Here is a 26,850-nt window from a genome sequence, read left to right as displayed (position 1 = left end):
ATATTGTTGGGGCACCATGATTGTGTCAAAAGAAAATCTTTAAAGTTCGCGTCGCGGAAGGTGCGGTTTATTTGATGTTGAGTGTATTTAGATACAGAATGCGGATCAGGTCCTTGAAAAAGGGATAGGGCCCTAAAAAATAGAGGAGTGAGATTTTAGTCCTATTTTACTAACCCCAACGTCCTAAACCCAACCCAAATTTGTAAATGAATATTTTCATGCCAACTTCCTTTGATTCTTAGCTCTACGTCTCATTCAACCCTTTTATCAATGACGTAAGCGCCTGCAAAAATCGTGCATTGCGCTCCGCGCGCCAACTTACTCTCGGCATAAGTAGTGCAAAATAAAGTAATCTTTACGGTATCTACCTAATAGGTACCTACATAATTACTTAACTATAAATAATTACTTACCCACTTAATATAAATAAATAAATAAATAATAAATAAATCTTTGGACAATTTCACACAGCGCCAGCTAGCCCCAAAGTAAGCAACTTAATGCTTGTGTTATGGGTGCTAGCTTAACGGATATACTACTTATATACTTTTTTTTTTTAAATACATAAATATTATACATAGTCACACCCAGACCCGTCACAGAAATTAAAATTCATCATTTCAATTTCTGCCCGGCCGGGAATCGAACCCGGGACCTCTCGGCATAGTAGTCCGTTCTGAACCACTACACCAAACGGCCGACAAATAATAATAATAATAATAATAAAATAAATAATAATAACCTGCCAATGTCATGTCTTGTTTGTAAATTTTCCTGAATAATTTTATGAAAATATGGACATTTAATTGTTAAAATCTTATCTAAATCGGGTTATTCCCTAATTTATTTATGTTTGTGCAAAATAATACAGTGTTATCAAACAGACTAAATCGTGTTTGTGTAATAGGCACGACAAAGAAATGTCATACCCTCGAATCGAGCTGCAGCTAGCCTAAATAGTGATTATATTATGTTAGCGACAGCTTTAATGCAAGAGAAGCTGGCGAGGAGAAACAAAAATCTGATGAACATAACTTTTGTTGAATACATGAGTGCCGGAAAAATGTATTTCGTCAACTGCATCAACGACATGGACGTTGCCTTGGCAGGCAGCACATTATGATTCTGCGCGCACGCCCACCACCCCCTCCGGCCCTGTCCTCGTCATCGTCCCCGCGCTCCTCGTCGGGCGAAGAGTTTGTAACTCCCCCTGACACGGGCGCGTCGAGCGACGAGGGCGGGCCAACGACGCCGCCGCCGCCACCACGACCTGCGCGACGGGGACGCCCGCCGCTGCCGGCACGCTTGGGGTCAGCGAGGCAACCTGCCTCGCGCACGGCCCCCGCTACCGGTGGTGTAGTGCGCCGCATGCGATGGACTCAAACCATGAATGAGAACTGCATGCGCGCCTATTATGGGGCTACAGAAGGGGGAACCGTCCTGACTGCGTATCGTGATCGGATCCTGCCTTTGTTTCAGAACCTTGAGCCGACCATCACCGTTTCTGCACAACGACTGTCGGATCAAGTGCGGGCTATTCAACGGTGCAAGCTGTTGGACCAGTCTGTACTTGATCGACTCCGCCTGGAGGCGATGCCTGCTCGGACAACTCCCCTCTTGACGTCAGAGCCCCCTGCCTCGTCGTCGCCTACGGTGTCGTCATCGACACCACAAGCGGCGAGGGTAGACTCTGGTGGTGAAGAGGAGGGTTTGCCGAGTAGTGTAAGTTACCAGGTGAGTGAGCGATTGAGGAGGGCTTTGGAGGACACTATTGGTCAGTATCGGTTCACGTCAGATTCAAGGCCTCGACTACCGCGTTTGCCCACTCATAGACGTAATTTGGCGTTAATGGGAGCTCTGAATGCATTGCTAATTCCGTATATGCGGACTAGCACAAATTTATTTGATACCCACTCGATCCTGTATTGTGGTGCCATTGCGGTTTGTCGTGTTGCTGGTGTCCAGTTCCCAGACTCGGACAGAGCAACGCGTCCTGCCGGAATGGCACCCGCGTGGCAAATACGGATCGAGCGGCGTATTAATGCATTCAGAACTCTCATTGCAAAGCTAATTTGTTTTAGACGGGGAAATAATCGTCCCCGAGTCATGCGGTTTGTGGCGCAAGCCTTTGCTGGGACTGGCGTTCTACCTCAGGACTACATGACTTGTGTCACAGAACGCATTGACTACCTAAAGCAAAAAGTCTATGCATGGGCAAACCGTATTCGTCGCTACAAAGAGCGCGTGAACAGATACTGGCAAAATCGTGTCTTCCAAAGTGACCAGAGGAAGGTGTACCGGAGATGGGAGGGAGCTGATCAACGTGTGAGCGACGGGCAGCTGCCAGATGTCAATACCATGATTGATTTCTGGCGTGGCATTTGGTCGATGCCCGTTGAGCACACTGAGGGTGATTGGATGCGTGTAATTGAGCGTGAATGTGAGTCCATCGAATCCATGGGGTCTATTGTTATAGATCCCGAAGACGTTAGTAGTGCAATCAGTACGGCCCAGAACTGGAAAAGCCCTGGGCCGGACGGATTGCACAACTTTTGGATTAAGTGGATTCGATGCTCACATGACCGTTTAGCGACACAATTCCAAGAAGCCCTCGAGCTCGGTTCCCTTCCAGCCTTCATGACTACCGGTGTCACCACCTTGCTCTACAAATCTGGTAGTACCATGGACCCAAAAAACTACAGACCGATTACATGCTTGCCTACCATCTACAAGCTCCTTACATCTATTCTGACCACAAAAATTAATACGCATATTGTCGCGAACAATATCTTGGCCCCTGCTCAGAATGGATGTAAGCTTGGGTCTCGTGGTACTAAAGAGCTCCTCCTCATAGACATGACCATTAGCCAACAAGTTCGACGGAGCAGGAAAGCTCTCTCTGCTGCCTGGATTGACTATAAGAAGGCCTATGATTCGGTGCCTCATTCATGGCTAGAGAGGATTTTAGAGTTGTATAAGGTAAATGCAACTCTGAGATCCTTTTTAAGCTCATGCATGGGGCAGTGGACTACAGTCCTTCGGCAGCCAGGTGGTAGTGAGAGTTCTCCTGATCCATTGAACTTCATAAGGATTGAGCGAGGCATTTTCCAGGGTGACAGTTTGAGTCCCTTATGGTTCTGCCTAGCACTGAATCCTCTTAGCACTCTGTTAAAGGATTCAGGGCTTGGTTATCGGCTTCGAAGAGGGGGTGAGGTCATTAGTCACCTGCTCTACATGGATGATCTCAAGTTGTTCGCACCAAAACGACAAGACCTGGTGAAGTTGCTAAAAACCACACAGGTATTTAGCAACGCCATCAGGATGGAGTTTGGTGTAGACAAGTGTGCGGTCTTACATGTAGAGCGGGGAAAAGTTGTGAATTCTCCGAATTTACAACTTTCTGAGACAATGACACTCAAATCTCTCTCCGAAACTGAGACCTATAAGTATCTTGGTATGTCAGAATCGTTAGGTATATCGGTAGAAGACATAAAAAAATCGGTGAAAGAACGCTTTTGTAGCCGTCTGACAAAAGTTCTTAATAGCCTTTTGTCTGGCGGCAACAAAGCAAGAGCTTTCAACGGTTGGGTGATGCCTCTACTAATATACTCATTCGGCATACTAAGATGGACTCAGACTGAGCTTGATGCCCTGGATAGGAAGGTACGTCAGCAGCTTACACAACATCGCATGTTACATCCGCGCTCATCTGTAATGAGACTGTACATTCCACGGAAGTGGGGAGGTCGAGGCTTTCTAAATGCCAAGAACCTCCACAACCGTGAAGTGTGCAATCTCAGGGATTATTTCCTTACCAATGAGTGCGGAATGCATCGCGATGTTGTGGCAGTTGACAAAGGCCTCACGCCGCTCTCCTTGGCGAACGAGAACTGGCGCAAGCCAAAGGTACTGAGCGTCGCGGATCGGAAGGACGTATGGAAGAGCAAGGAGCTGCACGGGAGGTTCTATCGGACCCTAACAGGTCCCGATGTGGACCTCCTCGCCTCGGTGAACTGGCTACGCTTCGGTGACCTCTTCGGGGAAACCGAGGGTTTTGCTTGTGCAATTGCTGACGAGGTAATGATGACGAACAACTATCGAAAATATATCCTGAAAGACGGTACGGTCGACATTTGTCGAGCATGCCACCGTCCCGGAGAGTCACTCAGGCATATAATTTCTGGTTGTTCGCATCTTGCTAACGGTGAGTATTTGCACAGGCATAACCTAGTAGCCAGAATCATCCACCAGCAACTTGCTCTTCAGTACGGCCTTCTTGAATCTGAGTCGCCATATTACCAGTACCAGTCGGTGCCAGTTCTTGAAAATGGTCATGCATTGCTCTATTGGGATCGGTCTATCATCACAGACAGGACTATTGTCTGTAATAAACCTGATATTGTGGTGGTTGATCGATCCCAACGTCGGGCAGTGCTCGTTGACATCACCATCCCGCATGACGAAAACCTCGTGAAGGCCGAAAAGGAAAAACAAAGCAAATACCTTGACTTGGCCCACGAGGTGACCGCCATGTGGGATGTTGACTCGACGATCATTGTCCCGATAGTTGTCTCGGCAAACGGGCTAATAGCGAAGAGCTTCGACCAACATCTAAAGAAGCTCTCGCTAGATGGTTGGCTCAAGGGTCAGATTCAAAAGGCGGTGATCCTCAGCACGGCACGCATTGTCCGGAGGTTCCTCAGCCTGTGACCCTGACCACCGGTAGCCTGGGCCCTGCTCCGCTGCCAGCGGGTTAACTATTTTTAAGATTTTTGTTTTTATAATGTATTTTTATTTTTTGATAATAATTACATTGTAAAAAGAAAAAATTAAAAATAAGAAAGTAAGATGAATAAAGGAATAATAATAATAATTTCACTTTTGTCGATTATTTTGCGCTTAAAACGGCCTCTACGTGTTGGATCTGTATCCCCACGCAAGCCTCATAAAGGACCGGGCCACTTTTGACCCGTGAGCTCCAAAGCGTACAAATAATAATAATAATACACGCTTGTTGATCAGTGTTTTAAAGTGATCTTTAGTATGGAAATGTCATTTTAAAACAATGATCAACAACTGTGTAACTTTTTATTAGTAAGGGGGTTAGTATATCGTCAGTTGCAGGTTCACTTGGGGTAACTGACAAAATACAGTTTTTCAGTAGAGCCGTTTAAAGTTTTTTTTCGTCTTAAATCGGACATAACTTTTTTCCTATTTAATCTTTTTTGGATCTGTTTTTACAGAAATGCTTAGAATTCTACGCGGTTTTAGATTAAATAAAAAGAATTATCTAATATGTCTTAGTTAAGGAAATAAATTGCAGTTACACCAATGTATTTTTGTACTTTTGACAGTTACACTAATTTTACACCAAACTTTTGGAAAAAACATAGGTCAAATTGGTGTAAGTACTGCCCAAAGTTAAAATAATTTGATGTATATGCTGATTTTGCTGGGTTTTGTTTACTTAGTTGCTGTATAATTTATGTAAAAGTATTAAAAAATAAGAGAATTCATAAAAAAAATAACATTTTGTCATTTATTTTTTTTTTAATTTTATTAGAATTATCTTTTATTTTATTCATTAAAAAATGTTAAAAAAGCCACGAAAATCAAGAAAATATATGTATTTAATTTTTTTAAGACAGAAATATTGAAATAACTAAAGTATTACTGTGAAACTAAGTAATTTGAATATTTTTTTAAGCTTTGACTGACCATTACCGTATTTAGCTCTACGGGGCAACTTAAACTGAAAACAAAAACGGATTTATTTCCCACCTCTTTATAGCAATGTTGAATTAAGGTCATGAGTACTACAATAGTAAAAATAACAGAGTAACAACAGGTTAATGTTAGCAACGCGCAGTGACGCCTAGTTGGCTGGATAGTTTGCTCAATTTCAAATTTTTTTTTTGTTGAGCTAACTTTAACTTCTTTAACTGATACTGCTGGTATAATAATAATGTAATATGCCTTAAAACTTTCTAAATTCCTATTTTATTTCATATTATAAACCTTAGCAAATCAGTGTAATTGCAAAGTTTTGTAGCAAAATTTTTACATTATTACAGATACACCAATTCAACCTGGTAAAATTATTACAATGTCAGTTACACCAAAATTGTGAAGAAAATCTGAAAAGTTCACACCTGAAAATGTCCGTGTAATTGTAATTTTTTTAAAGCTAGAATTTTTTTACGTATGCCATTCGAAAGAGCAGAAAAAACTAAGAAAAACTGTATATTTAACTCAAAACCCGTATTTTGTCAGTTACCCCAAGTGAACCTGCAACTGACGATATAAAGTTACAATTCTAATCTCGATTCCTAGCAAACTTAAGTTTTGTATGTCGAAAAATAGTACTGAAGGTCTATTGTTGTTACATGGGTTATTCCACTTTGTTTAACTGAGTGAAGAACGTGGAATTTTTAAGTTTATAATGTTTAATTCCCATGTCATTTGAGTCTATCACACACAGCACAATTTCTCTTCTTAAAGCACTTACACTTTCAATGGATACTAAAAAAAATAAGATTTGTTTAAAAACTAAACTCTTAAAAAATATCTTTACATAAAGCAACCCTAACGAATGATCTGTACACCAACATAACCTGCCCCAGGCAGTTGCACATCGATCGCCAGTGCACCGACCTACTTGCAGGTCAAATATTCTCCCTGAATAGGGTCACCAAGTCCTTACATTTTGGTGGATAAAATAGGACATGGCCTCTAATCGATATCTGTGGACATGGCCAATGACATGGCACGATTGGTGAAACGTAGTCATGCCCCATCTCGGGAAAAATAGCAGTGGTCTGCTCTGCGTGCGTGTAAAATCACGCTGCTGGTTGCTAGAAGGACAAAGATTTCGTATTGTGTGATAATAGGAAAAACATGTAGAAATAATGATGCGGGCAACCCGCATGCGGATTAAATCTGCACACGTGCCAAAATCCGAATCACAGGAAAAGGCACTAATCTTAAAAAACGACATCGGCAGCACTTGACATCAATTTTTTCGTAGAACCATCCTTTCTCGAGCCCATAAATGGCCACGATTTTACCTTGTAACTCATGGTTACAGTATTACTACACCCCCGCAATAGCGGCTTTCATTCATCTCAACCCACGTATTCGCTTTGTCCTCTTACAGGCTTTACCTAGCTCGTTAACCTGAGGAAATTAATTTTCGATTTTTCTTTTAATCTCTTACTCTGATTTATGAATATATAGTCCCTGATATCCTATTTATTCTTTATTCCTGAGAAAGATACGTATCAAAAGATAAAGGCTTTCTTCCTTATAAATCAAATTGCCAAAAACGAATTGTATGTATTGTTACTTTTTGAATTGAGACACCGAGTATGTTACTTCAGGCGATAGCTTATATTAGTAGCCTTAGTTTCCATCAAGGCGGAGCGGAGAAATAATTTGGATAACCAATCAGATTTAATTCAGACTGAATGCAATCTGACTGCTTTTATTCAAAACATTTGGTGGAAACCAGGCAGTCTTAAATGGACTTGAACACACAAATTACTTATGTAAAATTGAGAAATGGTGTGATACAATAAAATACATTTTTTCCGGAATAGTTTTATGTATTCGTGTTTTCTTTACATTTCAGAAGTGTTTCAATCTTGCAGCAGCTTTTTATTTACAATAGGTAGATTTTTATTGCGACAAGCTAGAATGATGCGACAATTATTATGGTAGGTATAATCCTGTTTTCCATATCAAAGTGCACTTATGGCTTAAAAATGTTATGTTTAGGAAATACAAGTTGCTTGGTTCACTTAATAAGGTCAACTTATGAACAAATTCTTGAATACACTGTGACAATTGTTTTGTATTTTATCATTAAAAACTATACAGCGTTCATTAAAATAAGGTTAGTTTGCGTTTTGTTGAGTCAGCGTCATATAGTTTGTGTGACACCCAAAGTAGCCAAAATGTTGACAACACCATCTTGTTCCAATTGTTCCAAAGACGTGTTGCGAACTTTTTGGCTACTTTGGGTGTCACGAACTTTTTGACGCTGACTGTACATTCAGTACATCCCAACTAATATTATAAATGCGAAAGTAACTCTGTCTGTCTGTCTGTCTGTTACGCTTTCCCGCTTAAACCTCGCAACCGATTTTGATGAAATTTGGCATAGAGATAGTTTGAGTCCCGGGAAAGAACATAGGATAGTTTTTATCCCGGTTTTTGAAACAGGGACGCGCGCGATAAAGTTTTTCTGTGACAGACAAAATTCCACGCGGGCGAAGCCGCGGGCGGAAAGCTAGTAAGTCATGAAACAATAACAATATAACGTTTAAATGAAATACAACATACTAAGCTAATAACTAAACACTATACTATTATATTATACGCCATAAAAATATTATGTATCTATACATAGTTGCATTGCAACAAAATACTATGAAATCTACAATCCATTTCTCACAAAAAAACTTTTGATATTTGATATCAGGTTATATTAATTTTTCTTTACATAATATAGCCCAACCAGGATCATTTTCCAGTGATTTCTGGGGACAGGAATTCCCGTAACTAATTAAAAATACACATTTTCACGATATTTTTAAATTATTAGTAGTTTTAGGTCCTCAAAAATACACTGAAAGAATCTCAGTCGGACTGTAGCAATATATTACATTCACTGCGCTATAAAGTCTATATGTAAATCGGAACGTTGTTGCTTATTTGTACAATAGCTTGCAATATTATAACTATGTAACTGTTCATATTACTGTATGTCAGTCTGTATTGTATGCACTTTACGCCGGGTTGAATCCAATACCTTTGTCCGGAACCTTCAAACATAACACTGTCCTATTGAACTGCATTCTATAAAATACTACACGTATGAGAATACGATGTTAAGAACAAAATGGATTTTAAAGATCGTTATTCTCATAGGTGACCAATACCGTCACTCTCTGCTGTATGTCTCTAAAATATTTCAGAGACAACTGCAGTTTCTTAACACTTTCACTGCACTCAGTCACGATCGATATACTTGTGTGGCAGTTTCGTGTTACATAGAAGCCATCGGAAGTAGCAAAATAATGATATTTGTCTCTTTTACTCAATCAGTAGAGTTAGTATATTATGTGAAAGAGAACTGAGTAGGTTTGTTTGCCAGATGAAAGTTAGCAACGAAAGTAGTACAGTGAAAGTGTTAACCCTTTTAGCCCTCGCAGACTGCAGACTTTAGATGACCTTTTTTTTTAAGTAAATAAATAATTCACAAAATACTTGTGTATTAACTTCGAAATATTCTAATGACTAGTTCAAATGTAATTTCTTGTAAATCATTTCAAACTAGTGATTTAGGAAATAAATTAAATACAAATAAAATTCAATCTAAAATCTGCTATCTGAAAAGATTCTTACACGATGTCCTACGTTAGACACAACGCGACACTAAGCAACTGATGAAATGCACTCGGTAGATCGCAGAAGACAGACACTGCCTTTGCAATCTGTTTGATGTCACGCTACTTCCCGCCACGTCACGTCATGTCGTCACGCACGACACCGTCGCACCTCGCGCGCCCACTGCCATCTTGAATCGCGCTCACTTCCCGCCACGTCACGTCACGCTACGTGTCACGCACGACACCGCGTTACTCGTCGCATCCGAGGCGTCCGGACTAAGGCGGCTTGCCAAGCTGCCGGCGTATAAGCATTAGCTAATAGCGGTGCCGGTTCGGGTATATGTTCGGGTTCTGGACGTTTGGGTTGGCTTGCTGGACCGGGTAGCCTTGGGTGATGCTGCCGGGCTTCGTGTTCTGTGGGAAAGGGACAAAAAAATAATAAGACAGAAGAGGTATTCCTGCCATTTAGAGATTTGGTTTCCTGGTAGCTACTTCGCAAGTTCGTAACCTCCACTTGACTGTCATGCCTCCTTTTGCTTTTGCGCCCACTAAGGGGCGCTATCAACCCCGTTGGGAACCTATGATCTAGCCAGTAAGATGGTACAGAATCCGTATGCAAGGTCGATTTAAAATGTGTTACTCCTTAGGAGTCTTTACACGCCTCACTTTTTTCCAGCGCTTCGAGAAGTACATTTGGCAACCTCACAACCTCACAAAATTTTTCACGAGCAGCAGTTTGGCTTCACCGCCGGGAAGTCTACTGCAGATGCAGTAATATCTGTTAGACAAAAAGTGACGTCCTCGGTGGCAAAGTACGTTGTAGGAATATTCCTCGATATTTCAGGTGCCTTCGACAATGCTTGGTGGCCGATCCTGCTCTTAAAACTGAAGGTTCGTGGATGCTATAGTAATATATATTCACTACTGCACTCGTACTTTTGTAACGGTACAACTAAATTAAAACTCGGCCATCATGCTGAATCAAAGGTGCTCACGCGCGGCTGTCCCCAAGGATCGGTCCTAGGGCCCTACCTTTGGAATTTGGGTTTCGATGATTTTCTAGCATTACCATTACCCGAAGGCTGTTCGTTAACCGGGTACGCTGATGACGGTCTCCTTTTAATAGAGGCTGACACTAGATCAAAGCTTGAAAATCTAGCGGATACATGCTTGAATTTAATATCTCAATGGGGAGACAGGAATCGTTTGCAGTTTGCCCCTCACAAAACTTATCAGCTTCTATTAAAAGGTAATCTTAAAGTTTTGCCTCGCATTAAATTCAATGAAATAACTGTTAAAAAACGGGAATCTGTATGCTATCTCGGACTAATTTTAGAGAAAAACTTTAGTTTTGTCGAGCACATTAAACAGATCGGTGAAAAAGCTAAAAAGAACTTTTATGCCTTAAGTCACATTTCAACCTCGACGTGGGGTCTAACGTTTAAAATCCTCCGAGTAATATATTCGGCCACTTATTTAAGCTCCATTTGCTATGGTGCACCAGTTTGGGCTGACAGAGCTACTATAGGAGCCGCTCGACGGAAACTACTCCAAAGTCAACGCCTTGCATTGATTTTTCTTTGCAAAGCTTACAGAACTGTGAGCACGGAGGCTCTGCCAGTCCTGGCTGGTGTACTGCCGGTCGACTTAGAGGTACAAAAGCGTGCGGCTATGTACTTCGCATCAAGGGAAAATATAACCTCCGATTTCTTAAATAGCCGCGATCGTTCTAAAATAAGTCGATTATTTGATTCCCGAGAAGTCGTTGAAGAAGATTTACTTAATGAATGGCAAAAAAGATGGGATACGTCAGTCAAAGGACGTCACTTATATAAGTTCTTCCCGAATGTACGCGAACGTCTAACTAGGCGATGGTTAGAAATCGACCATTGCTCGTCGCAGTTCCTCACGGGACATGGCAACTTTAAACATAAACTTCACGAATTCAAACTAGTTCCGTCTCCTTTTTGCGAGTGTTCCACTGATGATGTCAGTCATGAGCAGTCTGCCCATCATATCTTGTGGGAGTGTGATCTTTGGAAACATGAACGTGATATAATGCTTAATTCAATACAACATACATCTGTTTCCGCAATTTATTACACCGATCTTGTCGCGACAAGGAAAAATTTCCGTGCTTTTAAGCGATTTTGTGAAAAATATTATTGGCAGGTAGTTGCTAATCGCTCATAAGATAGGCCCCCTTAATTTAATTTATTGTCCGTGGTGCATAATCTTTTTCTTAAAGGTTTTAAACCTTTGTTTGTCTGTCATCCGCTTTGCAATGGAGGGAAGTCGAACCTTAATTTCGAACTCCTCCTAAGTTCTTCTGATTAATTTCGTTGCGGGTCCAATGACAGTTTAACTTTCCCCCGGGACAAACTTGACCTTCATTGGTTGGGTTTTTGTGGCGGTCAAGCTGTAGATCCTGGCTACACAGGAGTTGCAGTGGTGGGAACGAGAGGTGGGAATAGTCCCGTTAACCTCACAAACTATCTGCCCTTTCAAAAACAGAACATCACTGGGGAAGAAAACATTTAGGCTAAGAACTCACGGCGCGATTTTAACCCGCGCCCGCGGCGGTTGTGGATTAGCGGTTTTATTTCAAAACTCACGACGCGGTTATTTGCGCGGTTATTCTAAGAACTCACGGCGCGATTTTAAGTCGCGCCGCGTGCTAAAGTCACTGGCACAAAATGGCAAATGTCGCGTCGTGAGTTCTGGCATTAGTTTTTACATAAGTATCTGCATTCTACAGAAGCTGCGGGCCCGCAACCGCCGCGGGCGCGGGTGAAAATCGCGCCGTGAGTTCTTTCTTAGCTTTACAAGAGGGCGCTACTATCAATACGGGTTATTAATTCAAATGTTTGCCACTTGACGTTTCAGAATCGTTTGACTGTACCTGTAGTGCTGTACTGGGGTACTACACACACTGTACCTGCATAGTGCTGTGCTGCGGCGGCGGGTGGATGGCGATGTGGCGGCTGACGGGCGGCGGCTGCGAGTACGACACGCCGCTGCTGACCGCCGGGTGGTGCCCGTCGCTGAGGCCGATCAGCACTTGCGGCTGCTGGAGGAGACACACAATGTTAATCACCAGGTAAGTATAAAGGTAAAAAGTTCAGAATGTTACCAATAAAATGTTCACAATGTTGAAATAAGGGTTCTATATTGGCTCACATAAAATTCTAAATCCTATTCTTTGTCTTACTACCGATTTGTGTTCATAATAATCTCTCTTCATAATTTTATTTTTCATACTTTTTTTATTCATACATTTTTATTACTACCAACGGAGCTCATAACAGTTAGTAATCATAATTTTTTTATCAATACTGTTACTGCCAAGAACCATTCAAAATACATAATTTTTATTTTCAGATCTTTTTTCTTCATAACATTCATTGATCATATTGTTTTAATTAATAATGTTGTTACTAAGAACATACTTCAACTCATAATGTTGTTGTTCAGAATAATTTACTTTATAACAGACATACTCGTATCTTTAAAATAATCATATATAATTTAATTAAGTAAATAAGCATGCAAAGCATGCAGCATGAAAGCAAGCATGCAACATGCATTGGTATCTCCTCGTCTCCGTCGCTGTGGGACGCGGACGAGGGCTGCCCTCCCTCCGCGCCTCCGGCTTTTAAATTACACTCTAGGGGTAGGGCAGACAAGACTACGTGGAATCGGTTTTGCAGCGATTCGTTTCTGTCACGTTAGTTTTGTGGCACAAAATATTGCCTGTTTTGGACCATTTCATATTAATTTAATGTTAAAATACGATTTAATACGAATAAAGACATTATGATTTAATTTTCAATAATATGGATAAATACGGATTACTAATGTTTGGCCAAAAAACGTTTCCCAAATTATCACATCGCAAACAACGTTTCGCAAATTTTTATTTGGCAAATTCTCATTTGGCAAAACAATAATAAGAAATTAATTTTCATATTTCATTCTTTTTATCGAAATTTCCAAATGATTCATTAAACAATAGAGGTGATTCTAGCGCTCGGCGGCCGCTGCCGCGGCACGCTTCGCTCGCCTTCGCGCGTTAAGGGTCACTGTTCTAACCTAACCTAACCTACTATTTTCTGCGATACCTACTTTCTGCAACCATACTATTTTCTGCAATCTCTTTGTTTTACATAAAATTCTTGTGAAAACCATGATCATCTGCCTTATGCTTTGATTTGTGGGTAACGATGGGTAAGTATGTGAAGTGTCAATTTGACCAAACAAATTATTTGGGATATAATATTTGGCAAAATAAAACATTTGCTATATAAACATTTGCCAAGTAAAATTTTGCCAAATGATAATTTGACCAAATGAATTAGTTGCGAAAAGTACAGTTGCTAAAAGTTCATTTGGGAAATGAAACTTTGGCGATAAGTTGTTTGCGAAGTGAAATTTGGCGAAAAGTATTTTGGCCAAACGGAAGGATACCGATAAATACACTTATAAGTAATAAATTTATGAAAACAAATATTAGGATACATCACATTTATGAATGTTATAGTTATTTATTCGAATGATTATGAGTTTCGATCATTAGTATAGAAAAATATATGAAAACAAATATTAGTAAAAACTAAGTGTATGATTAGTGATATTATGAATATCAATGATTATGTTTTTAAATATGTAGGTTTTAAATTTTTTATGAAGAATGATCATTATGGTGTCAAATTGTATGAGAAATATTTTCGGACCTCCAATGATAGGAATTGAAAAGTTATGTAAGAAAATGCGCTACCTGAAATAAGCTACACCTCCTACATTGCTGTGCTTTTGTTAACACAAATTTAATAAAACTGGTAGTAAAGTTCAACAGTACCACCAATCTACATAATATTATAGTGTTGTGAAACACCTTTGTAAAATAAAAAATGATTTCATTGAATTTACTAGAGGCAAATAGAAAATTTGGCCCACACTTCCCACGCCAGACGATGGATTAGGAAGGACTAAGTTCGCGACTGACATGTTAGAGCGGCGGCGGGCACTCGTTGACGTTGACTGTTATCTATCCTAGAGTCTATTTAAATAAGGTTCAAAATCATCAAACTCGCCTATTAATCCTTGTTCTCGTGGTGCTGCGCATCGCGGCGCATACAAGAGTCTGGCGTGGTACCCATTGCTCTTAAGAATAACACTCAAAATCCAACTCACCTGTTTATCCTTATTGTTATCTTGGTGCTGCGCATCACGACTCTTCAATAGATCCAGATACATGTGCTGTGGTTGCGGCGCCGGCGCATACATTAATCCGGCGTGGTGCGGCGTATGCGCGTACATTAGGTGAGGCTAAAGTTAACCTTAATACCAATCGGAATAAGGTGCATAATGCAACTCACCTGTTTATCCTTATTGTTATCTTGGTGCTGCGCATCGCGGCTCTTCAATAGATCCAAATACATATGCTGCGATTGCGGCGCCGGCGCATACATTAATCCGGCGTGGTGCGGCTAATAGTATCTAACCTAGTGCCTATATGAATAAGGCCCAAAATCAAACTAACCTGTTTATCCTTATTGTTATCCTGGTGCTGCGCATCGCGGCTCTTCAATAGATCCAGATACATGTGCTGTGATTGCGGCGCCGGCGCATACATTAATCCGGCGTGGTGCGGCGTATGGGGCGTATGCGGTGTATGGGCATGGTGGGGATACAGTAATGGCGGCGGGCGCTCGTTGACGCCGACCACGCCGGAAACGCCGACAACGCCGGAAGATGGCATAGCATAGTATGCGCCGGAGGATACAGAAGAACCGCCCACTTGCGACCCGTACTGAGATGGTTCTATGCAATAAAATTGATGTTATTATTGCAATTAGGAAATGTGAATGTTACATAAGATTGAACATTGTAAATTACCATTTTTTTAATGAAAATTTATAGACGTAACTTTGAGATTAAGATTATCCTTTTAAAAATCAAAGCATTTTTAAAATTTACATTTCGTTATAGATTTGTACTCTCATTGCTAAGTCCAAACAGCGATAGTACACGCTAACTTTTACGAATTGCGATTTCAATTAAATGCAAACATGAAAAGTGACAGATAACTACTTTTATCAAAAACATGTAAGATCCGCTGTTTTTGGGAACACAGGTTTTAAGGCTAATTAAATAACAGAGAATAAACGAACAGCAAAACTTAGAGGAAACACAACACAAAGCAGGAAAATAACAACAATAAAATACAACAACCATTAAAACAAAACAATATTAAAACATTTAACAAAATGAATGACGGTTTTTTGTGAGATCAGAGGTCTGAGCATGCACTAACCTTTTACCTTTGTTAATGTCACATATTTTTGACTGGTTAGTGCTAAAGATGAATACAAAAAAAAACGTGAAATAACATGCTAGTTTAGTAGATATGTAAAGTGCCCCCACATTGCTTAGTTTGAATATTTTTTTAAAATCTCAAATAACGTTGACATCTATCTAAAGCACGGGTGGTAATCCACAATCGCCGGGACAATGATTCTGGCAATTATAATAATTTCAATACCACAAAGCATAAACAAAAAAGTTATGAAAACAAAAGAAAATCGTGTAAGAAAGATGCGCAAGAGTTGTTAAGCGATAGCGAGGTGACACCTGGCGGGATTCGAACTTACTGTTCCAGAGCACGGCGCGGGCCATTTGGCGGCCCATCCGCCCGTCTTCCACCTCTGCAAATATACATTCATGGTAGAAAACATAGTTATATTTTATTATAAACAAAGATAAATTAGTTTACATTACAATTTTAATGACACGAAAGATAACTTTTTAGAGAACAGTTTATTTTTCATGTGTTACATATTTATTTATGAGTGAACACTAAAATAAATTGTGGACTGGTTTCAATCAGTAACAGTTTCGTTAAAATACTTTTACCACAAGAATATCAGTTTCATTATAAGTAAATATGTAGTACTTAGGGTTTCTGCTCGAGCTTTCTCGAACTCGAGAAAACTCGAGAAATTTGGCTTCATTCGAGACGAGAAAAAAAATACCGGAGCTCGAGAATTCTCGAGTCTCGAATTTGAAGCTTTAATATTCTTGAAAGCCTATTTTCTTAGACAAAAGTAAGATTTTAATTATTTAATAGGTTAACGTTTCTTTTAGACTGGTCTAGTCTTTCCTTTTTTACCCTACTGCGTGACGCTAAGGAGTGATAATGTGTTTAACAGCCTATGTATGTATGTTTTTTGAAGCACTATAGAGACCAAACTCCGGGGTCGATTTTTATGATTCGCACGTCAATCGATTCCTCTCAGTCCGGCGAGTGTCACTAAAGACAATCGTTAGATTTGTTTTAACTGTAAATATATTAACATGGCCGATTTTTGGCGCTATAATATGTATTAAAAAAATATCTCAAACCTATCGAGTGGGGTATCAAAATAAAGGGTTTTTAAATAGCTTGCAAAATGTATTTTCTTTAACTAAAAGATTAAAATAAAAATATTATTAAAAAAAAAACCCAACTGGGTAAAAATGAACTGAGAAGATAAAAACAAGACAGTGTTCACAAATGCAGTCGGAAGCATCAAACACTTATCATCATCATCATCAACAGCCCTTTACAGTCCACTGCTGGACTATGAGTCTCCTCCGCGAGAAGAGTAGGGGTTGGTGACAAATGTATTCTATTCTGCCGTCACCACACGGCTTATCACCCACTACTTATCACCAACAAAAAAAATAGTCATTGATGCCTTCGATTGCATTTGTGAACACTTTGTCTTGTTCCTATCTTTTCAGTACATTTATACGTAGTTGGGTTTTTGTTTTTTTGTATATTAGATTTTAAAAAACCTGTGTTTTTAGCAAATTTCAATCGATTTCAACAATTTTAATTAAAAGACTCGAGACCCGAGAAAACTCGAGACTTTGGCCTCGAGAATTCCCGAAACTCGAGAAAAAAAATAGGTCGAGAAATCAGAAACCCTAGTAGTACTCTTCCATGTGGAACATAATTCAAATTGCATTATAATTATTTGTATCACAATAGTAGTAAAAATATCTCTTTTCAGACAAGTTAATTTTCATATTTGGATGGAGCATAATTTTTCCATTATGTAAATTATTCAAATAGATTATATAGGGTCCTTCTAAATCAGCTACGTTCCGTTTAATGGGAGCATGTATACGTCACACTGAATACGTTCCCAAAGTTTGAGCCAAAAATTCAGGCTAGTTTCCGAGATAATTAAGGAAACAACTTCATTTCTTATCAACCCAATACAACACCCTGTTCAGCTGATTCACTACTACACTGACAAAAATCCGCACGCACACGAGCTTACGTAATGGCCGCCATCCATTGCGCTTGTGCTGCCGTTGGGCCACTGGCCGCGAACACAAGAGTGCCGCCGGACGACGGACCGGCGGGCGGCGCCACACAAGCTATTCTAGGGCTACTACTAGTTATTTAAGGAATTAAATTAAGCAGAAAATTAAACTTTATTTATTTTTGGTAACATAAAAAATCTTATGTGGTGATGTTTATTCAAAAGTTCGTTAAAATACCTTTGCGCTTGCAAAAATCTTTTATTTCAAACGTAGCAACGAAACGAAGCAAAAAAGTTAGTTGCCGAAATCAATGACTTATTTTTATGCCATACACAAATGGGATAGTTACCATGACTATGAAATTTAGAATTACGGTTATTATTACGATAAAGCAGGCACATTTTTCATGTTAATTTTAATCGCTTAATATCCCCTTAGCAAATTAAAAATGTGATTCGTAATTGACTCGATCATAGCAGAAACTAAACGCTATCGAATTATCTACCTGTGAGGCTGTGATTATCGGCAGTCTTTAGTATTCCGAAGTAAATAATTGTTCCCAACTATCAATTTTAAACTGAAATAATAATCATTAAAATCATCGTAGAAACAAAAAAAAAATTATAAAAGTAAATAATGATAGTTTTATTATTGTTAAGATTAGAAAGAATTTTGGAGTTGACATCCTTATTTATGCGTGGCGGAGTCGGTGGTATCAAAGACAGCCGTCCCTCACAATAGCCGACCGCGCTAGTGTTGTAAGAACCTCGAGTCTTTAAAGTCTTTATTTCGAGACTTGAGTTTATTTTTAAGACTAGGACTCGTTAATCACATGAATAAGGGAATAATTGAGTCTTCCGAGTCCTTTCGAGTATTTTAAGTTCTTTGAGCTAGACTGAATCATGACATGAACTTGAGTTGGTGTATACTAATAGGCAATAATGAGTGATTTCATATCATCATCCGTATGTTATATCCTAATTGAAAATAAAATAAATCGCACAATACAAATGTAATATCAATAAAATTGCATTAAACGCAGATAATCGAATCAGAAGTATCCATCTAAAGACTGACGATTTTCGTAATCAAAAAGTTAAAACGGTCCAATCTATACTTATAATAAATCTGTAGAGAGGTCAATTCTGTACATGAAATATATTTTCAAAATAACTATCAGGGGGTGATTAGTGATCGATACTGATGCCAAAAATGCAATCAGTAAAATTTTTGTCTGTCTGTCTGTCTGTCTGTCTGTATGTTCCTTATAGAAACAAAAACTACTCGACGGATTTTAACGAAACTTGGTACAATTATTCTTCATACTCCTGGGCAGGTTATAGGATACTTAGGAATTCCCACGGGAACGGGAATCAGCGGGAAAATCCTTTTGTATGAAAAATCTAAACCGCTTAAGTTAGACGCTTGAAATTTGGCATGCAGGTACCTCAGTAAACTTAAAGCTTAGTTACAACAGGATATTGCAAAATTCCCACGGGAACGGGAGTTAGCGGAAAAAACATTTGTATGAAAAATCTAAACCGCTTAAGTTAGACGCTTGAATTTTGGCATGCAGGTACCTTAGTAAACTTAAAGCTTAGTTACAACAGGATATTGCAAAATTCCCACGGGAACGGGAGTTAGCGGGAAAAAACATTTGTATGAAAAATCTAAACCGCGTAAGATAGACGCTTGAAATTTGGCATGCAGGTACCTTAGTAAACTTAAAGCTTAGTTACAACAGGATATTGCAAAATTCCCACGGGAACGGGAGTTAGCGGGAAAAAACATTTGTATGAAAAAATCTGAACCGCGTAAGATAGATGAAGGGGGGGTAAAACGAGATCTACGCGTACGAAGTCGCGGGCGGCCGCTAGTAAAATAATAAACACACAGTCTTAATTCATTGCTATTTTATTTTCTTCAAACTTTTAATAAGTAAATTTCCAAGACTCGAGTGTCGTATCGTACAACACTAGCCGGCGCAGCAAACGAACTTGCCGCCGCCTTTAGACACGTGCCGCCGGCCGCCGGCTAGCGCAATGTACACTCACCAAAATAAAATTAAGAAATGCAACAAACTTTTTTTTACTATTCAAATTAAAATTGTGTTTATTGTTAAATCACAGGTACATAAGATAGGTCATAATTATAAATACCAAGTTGGAAAGGAAATGATTCGGAAATTTTATTTAACTAATTAGGTAGGTACCTACCTACCTCATCTACTTTTCTATTGTAATAGAAATGATGACATTAACGATTAATTTAAGAATGGACTTTGATTTAGGATAAATGGAATATCAATACAAACAAATTGAAGAGTTTAATTTGCTTCAATAGTCTAATTTAATGTTTCTAAATAATTGACTAGGCCATTGAATTACCTTCACAAAACAATAAGTTTGATTAATTTTTAATTATTATCTGTTATAGGATATTTTACCATGAAATACTCAACACCATAATTTAGATTCGAATCAATTGAAATCGAAAGCAAGCAGATAAAATAATAAACAAATAAGTTTCTTTTTTGTCGACTGTACGCTTATGCCAACTTTTCGGCTCTTGCTTTGGCGGCGTCGGCGTCTTTGTGTCAACAAAAGGCGTGCGGCTTGTCGGCATTTGTCGGCGCGTGCGCTTTGATTTAATTCAGTTTTTGGCTAGCTTTCTTGTGTGAAGGTGCGTTTTGTAGTGCTCGTGAAGTGAACTATGACGCACAGGTGCACAAATGCAAATACATTTACTAAGACGCGCCTTAAAAATCATGGCCTTTGCTGGTTGATTTTTCGATGGTATCGTGAGTCCGTTTTACTGTGATTAACATAAGATAATAAGGATAGACAACGACATGAGAGTAGGCCTGCAACATTGAAGTGATAGCTCGCCCAATCAGTCGATCAGCTAATCGGCTATCAGCTGTGACGACTGCTGTGAGTTGTTATGACGTGAGTGTAAACAACAAAAAAGTGTGCAGTCACAAGTGCAGTGGTAGTGAGCGTTGTGTGTGTTGTGTCTCGTGTTCCTGTGCAGAATGAATACACTACAGCTTTGTTGTGTGAGTAAAAAATACAGCATGTTCCATTATGTAAGACGAAATGAATTTTTATTTTTGTTAGAAAATGTAACTTTGTAAAATCATTATAAAACACATACTCAAATTTGGTGAACTTGTTCAGTGTACCGTATAGATGCCCCCATTAAAAGGAATGTAGCTAGTTTAGAAGGACCCTGTATACTAATTCTTTTGCATTTAAAAATTAATAACTCCCCACGCTTTTGCATTGCATTGTATTACAAATTCAAATAAACCCCCTTCCTGATAAAAAGTTACATGCTTGTTGAACACTGTTTTAAAATTACATTTCTGTACTAAACGTCACTTTAAAACACTGTTCAACGAGAGTGTAATTTATATTAGTAGGGCTGATTTTTTAATCGTGGGATAACTTTTAGACTAGGGGCAGACCACCGATTTTTAGTTGGCCGATAGTTGGGCCCGATTTTAATTTGTAAGAAGAATCGGCCTAATCAACTCGGCGTAATTAATGTGCGCACTTCCAAACATGCCCATACTGATTAACTGCCCGACTAAACTATCGGCCGACGAAAAATCGATGGTCTGCGCCTAGGCTTAACTGAATAATAAGTTTGGCACATTGAAAAATCAGCCCTAAACATTTAACCGAAGACAGTAAAAGCAGAGTAAATACAAATGAGTAGGTCATCTTCATAGAAACGCCCGAGCGCGGTTTGGCCCGAATTTTGTCAGTGTGCGTGCGCGCCGAATACGTATTGGCGCGCGCTCACATACAAACCGCGCTCGGTGCGTTTCTATGAAGATGACCTAATCATTTGTATTTACTCAAGAGAAGTGGGGATGGCTGAAAACCAGCGCCGTCTAGGGCAAGTCGTCCTTGGCAGCACAAGCTGAGCCACCTCCAGTTGCTTCCACCTTTTTAATATAAGTTTTTTTTGTAATTTCTTTTTGCAAGCAATAAACGATTTTTTATTTATTTATTTATTTACTCTGGTAAAAGTCAACTTACTGTGGTCCGAGTAAACGGGCTGATGCTTCATGTTCTGCGGCTGCAGCCGGTGCGTGTACAGCGCGTACGTGGGCGACGGGCTCCGCGGCCGCTTCACGCCAGCCTGTATTGGGCCACGGACAATAGTTTGCTAGAAAAGAATTTGCTATTGTGAGGGAGAGTGCTATGTTTCATTATGAGAATGAGATTTCGCTTATGCAATTTTTTACTACCTTAATTAAACACACACAATAATCAATCTTCTAACTAAACTCAAAGGTGACCGACTGACTGACATAGTGATCGCGAACTGACATCGTGAATCGGGCTGAAATTTGGCATGCAGGTAGATGTTATGACGTAGGCATCTGCTAAGAAAGGATTTTACGGAACTCCACGTCTAAGGTTGTAAAACGGGATCCACGCGTGCGAAGTCGCGGGCGGCAGCTAGTCACCTATATTTTTGGGACCACAAAGTTTGGATTACTGGGTCAGTTCTTACCAATGCGTTGCGTTATTGAATATTTCTAAACAAGCTACAAATATTTATTTAAATCATTTTTGTAATTTGCTGTAATGTCAAGTCAACTGAATTCACTAGTGTGAGTAAATACGAGTTTTCATAAATGTTTGTTTTTTGAATAATTTCTGGCATAAATGTGTCTAGAAATAATTCTTACCCAATATGAAATCATGATCACCAAGACCAAGAAACTTTTGTATTGTATACCTTGTTCAGAAGATGTGAAGATAGGGGCGGCGGTCTACCCTGAGACTGAGGAGGTTCTCCCTGACCTGTCCCAGACTGCATCGGAAACATTGGGATCTGAATGTTGCCCATCGGCATTTTCATTGGCTGCATTTCACTGGAAAAATTTCATTCCTCGTCAGTTTTAATTTTAAAATCAAGGTGACCATACACCATGCCAGCTGCATTCACTTTGACCTGACCACGGACCACGTCAAGGTCTTTCAAATCACAGTAACAAAATGTGCTTACAATGACAACAGTTCATATAACAAAATATGGGTGTTAGTTTGTCAGTTACAACTTCTTCTTGACAAATCTGCTCCTCTCAAAAACTAGTTCAACAGCTTATCCAATTAGTACCAAGTAATTAATGATAGCATTCAAATTTAGTTCTTGCTGTATTATAGTAAAATGGACCATACATTCCTATACTCACTTAGTTTCCTTCTGTTGCTGTCGTTTCCTGATTTCGTCTTCATTGAGAACTTTCTTTAGTTGCATGAAAAGTTGTTGTTTTTCTTTTTCTAGTTGTTTCAGCTTTTGCTCCAACTGCTCAATTTGTTCTTTTGTTTCTTCTGTAATGCATTTTAATGTTCAAAAATTGTTGGTCAAGCACTCTGGACACCAAAGCTGGCACAAGTTAGTGGCGTTAGTTTTTTGGTCAGAATCATCACTACCAATTGCTAGTGTGTAGACATGAATAACAAGTTTACGAGTCAGTTAAATAATTACAGCGACTGGGAGTAGTCATTAAAAATGTTGACTTTTATTCAATTCAGTATTAATAGCAAAAGCTATTACTGTTTTAAGGTTAAGTTATACCTGTTGACTTCATTAATGTTTTCAAAGAGAGGAGACTATATGCCAAATGTAAAATAAAATGTGTTCAAATACATAGGAAAATTAAACCTCAAAATCATACCAAGTGTCATGACATCCTGCCTTTCTCTAGCCTCTCGTTCTTTACGTAATCTTTCTTCCTCAACCTCTGCTTCGTATTCTGTAATGAAATACAATTGTTAAGGTAGTACACATGTTTCTAAGGTAAGGACAATAATTAGCAAACATTAAGTAGAAAGAAAGCATCATAGACCACTGAAGACAACATACTGAAGCTTGTGAGTGATCAAAAAGTAGTACAATGCCAGAGATCAAATTAAGGCTCAGAATTTTCATTAATGGACGAAACTAGGGAAATTAACATGGGACGTTAGCAATGATCAATAGAGCTCAATAGAACTGCTAAACGTGAACTCGCATCAAGTTATTACCTTCTTTCTTCCTCTGTCTTTCTCGTATAATATGCCGCTTGAGAGCATTCCACATTTTCTGATCAGCGTCATTTTGCTCTTCTTCCGACGTCGATGTTACAGCAGGCATTGCGGAGCACAGAAAGCCAGCACAAATACACCAAGAACCAATACAAATGAAACAGTTATTTTAGCGTAAACCTGAAGAATTATTGTGGGTTATGATCTGTAGTACAAAATCAAAATTTGCACACGGTTTTCACGAAATATTTATGCTGTGAAATTTGTTTTTATTTATTAATTAATTTACGACGGATCGGATTTACAGTTTTAGTTTTACACACACACTTTGACATTCGTTAAACGTCAAGAAGTTTGAACCTGTCCTATATTCCATATCTGTGTCCCTGTCTCATCCACAGAGCACGTAAATTCACGTAATGGTCTCATCTGTTTTTTTTTTTTTTTTTTTTTTTAAACCTTCCTGGCCTGGAAATTTGTACCATTGGCCGAATACTTGTAAGTTGTCAATATATTCTTTCATGTCGTTAAAATAAAATGTTTGCTTCCAGTTTGCTTTTCAGTGTTGCCAGTCGGGTCTTGTCAGAAATTACCAGAAATATAAAAAAATGTAACCTTTTTGAATAAAAAGTAACCTTTTAGGGGGGGGGGGGGGGGGGTGCGGAGCGATTGTGTAAGGTTGTTCATGGATGGAAAATGAATACAATTGATCATCAATCGTTTACCTAAATTCGAAATTTTGACCATTCCATGAAGACCGAAAAGTGACCGGTCGTATAAAGACGTTTCATGGATTTGCGTTTCACTATCGACAAACATTCGCTAAAACTCATTTTTTTAACAAATAATGAATCAAATTCATGTTTAAATGCAGTTTATGATATAATTTTTAAATTGTCACTATTAATATTTTTTACTGAATAACCTGTAAAAGTTAATTCTACAATTTCTGAAAAATCACCTAAAAGTAACCTTTTCATTAGTGTAACCTAAAAGTAACCAATGCAGTTCAAAAGTAACCTAAAAGGTTACAAAAGTAACCTTCTGGCAACACTGGTGAGTTTGTCTTTGTACGTCTGTCCATAGAGAAAAGTAATGTTCCAAAATACTGAGCCCCGATTACGGTAACTTTTAACGTTTCCAATCCAGACACGCTTCTCGATTCTGCGATACGATTGGTCGTTCAACAGCGTACGTCAGCTGTTTTGACCAATCGTATCGCAGAATCGATGAAGCGTGTCTGGATTGTAGACGTTAAAAATTACCGTAATCGGGGCTCTGGACTGTCCTGTCGATGACATTGACAGTGGGGCGCCACCGTCAATACCGGATCGCTGATTCAGATTTTTGCCATGTTGGAAACCATATAGTTGAACGATGGTAGCGCCCCCCTGTCATTGAGTTTGGTGGGACAGTTCAGCGTGGGTCATCTTATACATAGGCGTCTGTCTGCCAGGCCAGCTGCCTGCCGCCGTCCGTCAGTTCATTGCCTTACGACTTCTATTGGTCCAAACTTAATGTTAAAAATAAAAAGAAATTGCTATTGGTCAATTCCAGAATAATCTGTCTATCATCTTAAGGCGTGTGGCGACTGGAATTATTACAGAGACTCGATTGGTTAATATCACAGATATGGATTAGAGGTTAATCTACACTAATATTATAAAGAGGAAAACTTTGTTTGTTTGTTTGGTTGTAATGAATAGGCTCAAAAACTACTAGACTGTTTTTAAAAATTCTTTCACCATTCGAAAGCTACATTATCCACGAGTAACATAGGCTAAATTTTATTTTGGAAAAAAATAGGGTTCCGTAAAATATGTAGGCAGATGTCCACGCGCGCGAAGCCGCGGGCGAAAAGCTAGTATTTAAATAGTTCCCGAATGAGGAATCCGCTGGCAATACAAACTCAGTATAGTATGTATAGTAGGTACATAGAGGACTAGATTCGGGGAGTAAGAAAAGAACGAAAAGCCATCGAAATAAGCGACATCTATTTATATAGATTACTAGCTTTTGCCCGCGGCTTCAACCGCGTGAAATTTACTTTGTCACAGATCGTCATAAATTATAGCCTATGTTATTCTGGGTTATAAAGAATAATACTATTATGTATATAATATTATTATTTTATTTTGGCAAATAGAAGTGTAGTGTATAATACTGTAAAGTTTCATTAAAATCTGTTCAGTAGTTTTAGCGTGAAAGAGAAACAAACATCCAGACATCCAAACTTTCGCATTTATTTATTTATAATATTAGTAGGATAAGCTTACTAGAGCATTGTGTTAAAATGCTACTTTTTTGTGTTTGGATGATGATTTTCGTGTGACTTGCACATTTAGCCAGCGTTAAGTAAATTAATTCCTTCCCGGAAGGTTCACATCTATTGTTTTGGGAATAACAATTATTTACCTGTAGCGCTGTAAAATTCAACTACCTACATAATACACTCGACATCAAATAAATCGCACCTCCCGCGACAAGCATTTTCAAACGTATGCATCCCCACTTCCCACCGTGCCAATCCATGTATGTAATTTGGACCAAGTGCTGCCCAGAATGAAACTATAGTGCATTTTGTTCCTCAGGCCAATACTAATTTGTAAACCGGAGCGCACTGAAATCTATCACTGGAGTTAAGAGAAAAAAAGAGTTTTGTTTTGAATTATTTATATTATAAAATATCATCGATATTATACGTAGGTACGAGTACTACGCGATTTCACGATTGTGGCATTAAATAACACTCAATATGTTGAACTTAATCATACTGCATCCGTACACCTTACTTTAGTGCGACGAGCAGCTGGATAAGCTGGAAGGTAAGAGGACCAGAATCATGCACAAGCAGCTGGATAAGCTGAAGGTGAGAAGACCAGAATCATGCACAAGCAGCTGGACAAGCTGAGGTGAATTTGACAATAACCATGGACTAGAAGCTAGACAAGCTGTGGGTCTAGACAAAGTGCAAATTATAATCGCCAACCAGTCGAAAAGTGGTCGAAAAGACCCTTTTTTGTATGGAGTTTTGACGGATTCGATTTTCGATTCGATCAAAAAGTGCGTTTTGTCTAGGGGGGCTGAAGATG

The 26,850-nt window shown here is 39.1% G+C and overlaps 2 protein-coding genes across 4 annotated transcripts; one reads left to right on the top strand and one right to left on the bottom strand.

The window, feature by feature from the left end:
• Nucleotides 1–1,119: 1,119 nt before the first annotated feature.
• On the top strand, nucleotides 1,120–9,707 carry LOC135071388 (uncharacterized). Its single transcript, XM_063965179.1, has 2 exons — nucleotides 1,120–4,521; nucleotides 9,468–9,707. Exons 1-2 carry the CDS (start codon nucleotides 1,120–1,122, stop codon nucleotides 9,705–9,707), a joined length of 3,642 nt encoding a protein of 1,213 aa, XP_063821249.1.
• Nucleotides 8,297–24,109, bottom strand: LOC135071201 (putative uncharacterized protein DDB_G0291608). Of its 3 annotated transcripts, none has more exons than XM_063964975.1 (9): nucleotides 23,759–24,109; nucleotides 23,410–23,487; nucleotides 22,924–23,062; nucleotides 22,467–22,602; nucleotides 21,758–21,887; nucleotides 16,046–16,099; nucleotides 14,935–15,215; nucleotides 12,331–12,462; nucleotides 8,297–9,806 (listed from the first exon to the last, which is right to left on the bottom strand). In XM_063964975.1, the coding sequence occupies exons 1-9, from the start codon at nucleotides 23,865–23,867 to the stop codon at nucleotides 9,708–9,710; spliced, it is 1,158 nt and encodes a 385-aa protein (XP_063821045.1). In that variant the 5' UTR covers nucleotides 23,868–24,109; the 3' UTR covers nucleotides 8,297–9,707. The 3 variants fall into 3 exon arrangements, with proteins under 3 accessions (XP_063821045.1, XP_063821046.1, XP_063821047.1); XM_063964976.1 differs by having other exon boundaries at nucleotides 12,331–12,459; XM_063964977.1 differs by having other exon boundaries at nucleotides 21,758–21,860.
• Nucleotides 24,110–26,850: the final 2,741 nt, after the last annotated feature.

The sequence above is a fragment of the Ostrinia nubilalis genome, chromosome 4 (assembly GCF_963855985.1).
Source record: "Ostrinia nubilalis chromosome 4, ilOstNubi1.1, whole genome shotgun sequence".
Lineage (NCBI taxonomy): Eukaryota > Metazoa > Arthropoda > Insecta > Lepidoptera > Crambidae > Ostrinia > Ostrinia nubilalis.
This window is presented reverse-complemented; position numbering and strand designations above follow the sequence as displayed.

Bases quoted from the DNA above. Each gene is read 5' to 3' on its own strand.
- LOC135071388 (XM_063965179.1), top strand. From the start codon at position 1,120: ATGATTCTGCGCGCACGCCCACCACCCCCTCCGGCCCTGTCCTCGTCA. The intron at 4,522-9,467 runs GTGACCGCCATG...TGCACTCGGTAG, and splicing joins ACCTTGACTTGGCCCACGAG to ATCGCAGAAGACAGACACTG.
- LOC135071201 (XM_063964975.1), bottom strand. From the start codon at position 23,867: ATGCCTGCTGTAACATCGACGTCGGAAGAAGAGCAAAATGACGCTGAT. The intron at 15,216-16,045 runs GTAAGTTCGAAT...TTTATTGCATAG, and splicing joins CCGCGCCGTGCTCTGGAACA to AACCATCTCAGTACGGGTCG. The intron at 12,463-14,934 runs GTTAGTTTGATT...TGTCTCCTCCAG, and splicing joins ATAACAATAAGGATAAACAG to CAGCCGCAAGTGCTGATCGG.